At 52.1% G+C, this 7548-nt stretch overlaps 1 protein-coding gene across 1 annotated transcript; it reads left to right on the top strand.

The window, feature by feature from the left end:
• The first annotated feature begins 6451 nt into the window (after window positions 1-6451).
• LOC144129445 (uncharacterized) lies at window positions 6452-6967 on the top strand. The gene has a single exon (XM_077663628.1). The coding sequence runs from the start codon at window positions 6452-6454 to the stop codon at window positions 6965-6967; it is 516 nt and encodes a 171-aa protein (XP_077519754.1).
• Window positions 6968-7548: the final 581 nt, after the last annotated feature.

The raw sequence follows: 7548 nt of genomic DNA, 5'->3' as shown, positions 1-7548 counted from the left end.
CCAATTTTCTTTTCAATCAGACGAAACCTGAGCAGTCAAGCACTTGTAGCGCACAGTGGCGGTGCAAAGGGGAGGTGCTAAGATCGGCGTTTCCAGCCGGCGAAAGAAGAAAATAAAGCCGAACGCCGCGTGCTCGGTGCCCACGCACGGCACGGGCTGCTCGGTGCTGAAAGCCTGCTACGCTGGTCCTCTTGCTCTGGCGCTCCACTGCGACCCCGCCAGTTCTCGACAGTGGTGACTCCGGCCTAAGAGATGATCGACCCCAGCAACCCCCTGCCCTCAGGCGACCCTCCTCCTGACGCTACCTTGCGCCCACGGGACGTCGCAGCTATCTAGCACTGCCTGCCGACATTCTGGCCTAACCATCCGCAGATCTGGTTTGCCCAGGTGGAAGCCACCTTCCATCTGCACCATGCCACCTCGGAGGCATCTTGGTTTCGCCACTTACTTTCCACCCTGCTTCCTGAGGTGGCTCAAGAGGTGACGGATGCCATCGTTGGACGCTTGGGCGATGCCCCGTACTAGCGACTTAAGCAGTGCATTCTGGACCGCACCACGCCGTCCGAGAGCGCGCCCTTCCAGCAGCTGCTCACCTGCGAAGAGCTTGGAGACCGCCGTCCCTCCCTGCTGCTCACTGCCATGCGGCAGCTCCTGGGCGAAAGCAGCGCCGACTCGAAGGGCGCACTGTTGAGGGAGCTCTTCCTGCAGCACTTGCCGCAGTCTGCCCGCCTCGTCTTGGCTGCTGCGGGGGATTTGACCCTTGACCACCTCGTCCAGCTAGCTGATCGAGACCTCGACGCGACTTCTCCTTCCGTTGCCGCCCTCTCTTCTCCACCAGAGTCCTCCGTCATTTCACGGTAGGAGGCCCGGATTGGCCAGCTCGCCGCTTCTCTCGATGCCCTTCGGACATCCTCTGATTACTAGCACGGCTCCTCCTCAAGTTCTCACCGTCGTTCGTCCTCGCCGAGCGGTCCGCGCTCGTCCAGTCTTGGCGGCTAGCGTGTTTGCTGGTATCACCTAACTTTTCAGCCCCGCGCCCGCCACTGCACTCCACCATGCATCTGGTCGGGAAACGCGCTGCGAGATCACTGACGGCGGCATGTGACCTCGCCCTTCACACTGGCCGCCTTTTCTTAGACATGGACCGCATTTGCAGCCTGCGCTGCCTCGTCGATACTGGTGCCGAAGTCGGCGTACTGCCGTCCTCCAAGGCTGAGCGTACTTCCAAGTCACCTTGACCTACTCTCCGTGCGGCCAACTCAACCTCTATCGCCACGTATGGTCTGCGGTCCCTCACTCTGGACCTTGGCCTGCGGCGCACGTTTCGATGGGTCTTGATCATCCCGGACACCCATCAACCGATCCTCGCATCCGACTTCCTGACGCATTTTGATCTCGACGTAAGCATGCGCCGCCATCGTCTCATCGACGGCAAGACGCGCCTTTCGATCCCTGGCGTTATATTGGCTGTCGCTTCCACTGGCATCTGCACGCTGATCCCGTCCTGCGCGTACTACCAAGTCCTCGCAGAGTTTTCAGAGGTCACGAGGCCTTTTAATCTCCATCAGCAACCCAAGCACAGTATAACCCACCACACTGCCACGAGTGGTCCACCCATCGCAGCTCGTCCGCGCCGCCTCTTCGGGGAGTGCCTGGCGATATTGCTAAACGGGAATTCGACCACATGCTCCAGCTGGGTATTATTCGCCCTTCGTCCAGCACTTGGGCCTCACCCCTCCATCTGGTGCCCAGGAATGAACCAGGTGACTGGCGTCCGTGCGGCAACTACCGGGCTCTCAACGCTCACACGGCCACGACAGTTATCCCCTTCCCCACATCCAAAACTTCAGTGGACATAAGGACGGATGCCAGATCTTTGGTAAAGTGGATCTTGTCAAGATGTACCATCAAATCCAAATTGCTAATGAAATTGCCCTGCTTGTCTCTTAATGCATACATCTGGTTTTTACCTATGCCTAGTTTCCTTTTCACTGCTTTTAGGCTACCTCCGTTCTTTAGAGCATGCTATACTCTCTCCATATTGAACTTCCTTATGTCGGCTACCTTGCGCTTATTTATTAACTTTGATAGCTCTGTTAGTTCTATTCTGTCGGTAGGGTTAGACGCCCTCATGCTTTGGCGCTTCATAATCAGATCTTTCGTCACCTGAGATAGCTTCCCGGTATCCTGTCGAGCTGTCCTACCGCCTACTTCTACTGCGCACTCCGTAATTATTGATGTCCGATTATCGTGCATTGTATGAATATCAAGATAGTCTTCCTCAGTTAAAGCCGAATCTGTTTTGCAGCGCTATCCTAAACTCCTGTGCTTTCCCTCTGACGGCTAACTCGTTAATAGTCTTTCTCTTCACTAGCTTCTTCCGTTCCCTCTTCAAGTCCAAGCTAATTCGAGACCTTACCATTCTGTGGTCGCTACAACGCACCTTTCCGAGGACGGCCACATCCTGAATGATGCCAGGTTTAGCGCATAGTATGAAGTCGATTTCATTTTTAGTTTCACCAGTGGGGCTATTCCAGGTCCACTTCCTGTTTTCTCGTTTGCGGACCGTAAATTATTTCTATCAGCGAATTCGACTAATAACTGCTTTTTCTAGAGCCTATCTCATAGTCACCTACCACGTGGTCGTCAGCCTGCTTCTTGCCCACCTTCGCATTGAAGTCGCCCATCAGTACAGTGTACTGTGATTCTAGTTTATTCATTGGCGATTCTAAGTCCTCATAGAAACTTTCAACGGTCTGGTCATCATGGCTGGATGTGGGTGCTTAGGCCTGCTGCACTTACAGCTTGTACCTCCTATTCAGCCTAATTACTATAGCAGCTACCCTCTCGTTATTACTATAAAACTCTTCTATGTTGCCAGCTATATCCTTTTTAATGAGGAATCCCACACTTAGTTCTCGTCTATCCTGTAATCCGCGACAGCACAGTATGTGTCCGTCCTTTAGTACTGTATACGCCTCACCTGTCCTCCTAACTTCGCTAAGCCCTATCACATCCCATTTGATTCCCGCTAGTTCCTCGAACAGCACTGCTAGGCTAGCCTCACTAGATAAAGTTCTAGCGTTAAACGTTGCCAGGTTCACATTCCAATGGCGGCCTGTCCGCCACACAGTTCTACACAGACCTACACACACACCACCTACACACAGACCTACACACACACCACCTACACACAGACCTACACAGACCTACACACTTAGACCACAGAGTTCTGCACAGACCTGTACAGTAGCCAATGTAATTAGAGCGTTAATGAGAAAGACAGCAGTGCGCAGCAATGTGTCATCCCGCCAGTAACGAAAGATGAAGTAAAGAAAGCCTTAGAAGCAGTGAAAAGGGATAAAGCAGCTGGAGAGGATCAGGTAACAGCAGATCTGTTGAAGGATGGAGGGGACATCCTGCTGGGAATAACAGCGCGTAGACGAGACATCGCGGGACATCGTGCTAGAAAAACTAGCCACCCTATATACGCAATGCCTTATGACCTCGACTGTAGCAGAAGCTTGGAAGAATGCAAACATTATCTTAATTCATAAGAAGGGAGACGCCAAGGACTTGAAAAATTACAGGCCGATCAGCTTACTATCCGTTGCCTACAAAGTATTTACTAAGGTAATCGCTAATAGAGTCAGGGCAACGTTAGACCTTAATCAACCAAATGATCAGGCAGGCTTTCGTTAAAGATATTCCACAATAGATCATATTCACACTATCAACCAGGTGATAGAGAAATGCGCAGAATATAACCAATCTCTGTATATATCTTTCATTGGTTACGAGAAAGCATTCGACTCAGTGGAAACCTCAGCAGTTATACAGGCATTGCGTAATCAGGGGGTAGATGAGCCTTATGTCAAAATGCTGGAAGATATATATAGCAACTGCACAGCTACTATGGTCCTCCATAAAGTCAGCAATAAGTTCCAATAAGGAAGGGCGTCAGGCAAGGAGACACTATCTCGCCAATGCTGTTCACCGCATGTTTACAGGAGGTATTCCGAGGCCTGAATTGGGAACAGTTGGGAATAAGAATAAATGGAGAATACCTAAATAATCTGCGATTCGCTGATGACATTGCCCTGCTGAGTCACTCAGGAGGTGAACTGCAAATCATGATCAATGAGTTAGACAAGGAGAGCAGAACGGTGGGTCTAAAAATTAACATGCATTAAACCAAGGTAATGTTCAACAGCCTAGCAAGGGAACAACACTTCAAAATTGGCAGCGAGAGCCTGGAAATTGTGACGGAATGCGTCTACTTAGGGCAGGTAGTGACAGCTGATCGGGATCATGATAAGGAGATAACTAGAAGGATAAGAATGGAGTGGAGCGCTTATGGCAAGTTCTCGCAGATCATGAGTGGCAGTTTACCAATTTCCCTCAAGAGAAAGGTGTACAACAACTTTATCTTACCGGTACTCACCTACGGGGCAGAAACGTGGAGGCTAACGAAAAGGGTTCAGCTTAAGTTAAGGACAATGCAGCAAGCCATGGAAAGAAAAATGGTAGGTGTAACGTTAAGAGACCGGAAGCGGGCAGAGTGGGTGAGGGAACAAACACGTGTTAATGGCATCCTAGTTGAAATCAAGAGAAAAAATGGGCTTGGGCAGGGCATGCAATGCGAAGGCAAGATAGCCGCTGGTCCTTAAGGGTAACGGAGTGGATTCCAAGAGAAAGTAAGCATAGCAGGGGGCGGCAGTAGGTTAGGTGGGCGGATGAGTTTAAGAAGTTTGCAGGCAAAGGGTGGATGCAGCTGGCAAAGGACAGGGTTAATTGGAGAAACATGGGAGAGGCCTTTGCCCTGCAGTGGGTGTAGTAAGGCTGATGATGATGATGATGACCATCAAATCCCCATTGAGCCTGCCGATATCTTGAAGACGACCATCACTACACCCTTCGGCCCGTTTGAGTACGTGCGCATGCCCTTTGGGCTACGCAACGCGCGGACTCCGGGCTGTATTTTCCTACATCGACGACATCCTCGTCGCGAGTCGTACTCCACAATACCACGAGCGGCACCTCCGGGAACTCTTTTAACGCTGCCAAGAGTTTTGGCTGTTTTCGGCTCTTCGTAGCTCGAGTTCCTGGGCCACCATATCTCGGCGCTCGAAATTCTTCCTTTGCCTTCTCACGTCCAGGCTGTGAAAGGCTTCCCAGCACCCACTACCCTACGCAAGCTCCGTGGGTTCCTGGGCCTCGTGAAGTTTTCACGGCGCTTTATCTCGCTCTGCGGCGAGGTACTCTACCCCCTGACCGACCTTCTTCGCACAACCAAGCCCTCCTCCTCCGCGATTTCCTCGTCTCCCGAAGCTCAGGCTGCTTTCACGGCTGCAAAACAAGTCCTCGCCGATTTGATCCTTCTCATCCACCCTATGACTTGCGCGCCCACTCCTATCGTAGTGGATGCTTCCAGCTTGGCCATTGGTGCTGCAGAAAATCGACTCCGAGTGGCACCAACTGGATCTCTTCTCTCGGAAGATTCAAGAGCGTATTTGGCCGTGAGCTGCTCGCCATCTACTCCACCATCCTGCATTACCGCCACTTCTTGGAAGGCCAGTCATTTTACGTTCTACCAATTCACAATTAAACCTCTGGTGTATGTGTTCCGTACGAACTCTTACAAGTACGCCGCCCGTGAACTTCGTCAGTTGGCCTAGATACTGGAGTTCGCGCAGATATCAGGCATATATTAAAGGCACCGACAACAAGGCAGCTGATGCACTTTCACCCATTGCCTCCATCCGAATGTCTACATCTGCTGTGGACTGGGAATGTCTGACCCGGGCGCAGCTAGTAGACCCTGAGCTGCAAGCCCTGCTTTACCAACCCCGTACCCTCCATCTGCAGCTCGTTCCTCATTCGTTTGTGCCTGGATTGCACTGGTGCGACTTGTCATCGGGTATACCGCGTCATTTCATCCCGGAGGCCTTTCGTCGCGCCATTTTCCATTCACTTCACGACATCTGCCATCCCAGGATCCGAGCCACGCAGCTCCTCGTTACCCAGCGGTACGTCTGGCCAAACATTAACACCAACGTTCGCCAGTGGGCTCACTCGTGCCTTGCTTGCCAGTCCGCCAAAGTGACCCGACATAAAAGAATCCACCCCAGTCTTTCCAGCCACCTGGTTGTCGCTTTGACCACATTCATGTTGACTTGGTTGAACCGCTACCTCCCTCTCATGGTTGCCGGCACATCTGACGATAACCGACCGTTTCACCCATTGGCCTTAAGCAGAGCCCATTCCGGACATTACTGTGGAAACAGTTACCAAAGCCTTCGTTTCAGCATGGGTTTCCCGCTTCGGCTGCCCCGGAAATGTTACCACGGATCGCGACCGCCAGTTCGAATGCACCCTCTTCAATTCCATCATCCATCTGCTCGGCATTAAACAGTGCCGAACCAAAGAATACCATACCAGTGCCAAAGGCATGGTCGAGCGGCTCCAGCGCCAGCTCAAGGCTGCCCTCACTGCGCGCCTGGATCGCGAGCACTGGGCCGACCACCTTCCTATGGTGCTTCTTGGCCTACGCGCCGTCTTTCGTCGTGACCTTGGCTGTTCGGCCGCCGAACTCGTCTTCGGTGCACCCCTGCGGCTTCGCGCAGACTTGTTCGTTGCTTCGGCTTCCTCGTCCCAGTCCCTGCAGTATCTCCAACGCCTACAGGACAATACTGAACACCTGCACCCAGTCCTGCTTCGATCATCTGACCGTCATGTCTTTGTGCACCCAGATTTTGCGTCCTCGACGCATGTTTTTCTAAAGCGAGAGGCTGTTAAGGCGCCTCTTACCTCCTCATACGACGGCCCGTACCGCGTCCTCAACAATATGGCAAAGTCGGCGACTATCCTGCTCAATGGTTGTAAAGAGGTAGTCTCCTTGGATCGCCTCAAACCCTCATACCTCGAGACACATCCACATGAGCTCCCCTCGGATGTTGCCGGCTGATCTGCCGACCTGCCTGCCGCCAAGACAGCCCCATCTCTGCCCCTTCGGCAAGTACATTTGGCCGTTCCGTCTGGGCGGGGGCCTCGTAGCGCACTGTTACACTGCAAAGGAAAGGCACTAATATCGGCGTTCCAAGCAGTAAAAACGAACGGCACGTGCTTGGTGCCCACGCACGGCACGGGATGCTCGGTGCTGAAAGTCCGCTACGCTGGTACTCTTACTCTGGCACTCCGCTGCGACCCCGCAAATTCTCTATACTCATTGCGGATTCAGGGGGCAGAAGAGCTTTATGTAAAGTTACGGGAATAGATCTGTAGCAGGTGCACAGCTACCATAGTCCTCCAGAAAGCAATAAAATTCTAGTAAGAATGGGTGTCAGACATGGACACACGATCTCGCCAATGCTTTTTAGAATTCTATTTACATTGCCTATTTACAAGAGATATTCAGAAGCCTGGATCGGGAACAGTTGGGATAAGAGTCAATGGAGAATACCTATGTAATCTGCGATTCGTAATGACATCGCTAAGCCACTCAGGAGATGAACTACAAAACATGATCAATGAGTTAGACGGATTGAA

Source organism: Amblyomma americanum, chromosome 4 (genome assembly GCF_052857255.1).
Source record: "Amblyomma americanum isolate KBUSLIRL-KWMA chromosome 4, ASM5285725v1, whole genome shotgun sequence".
Classification (NCBI taxonomy): domain Eukaryota; kingdom Metazoa; phylum Arthropoda; class Arachnida; order Ixodida; family Ixodidae; genus Amblyomma; species Amblyomma americanum.
This window is presented reverse-complemented; position numbering and strand designations above follow the sequence as displayed.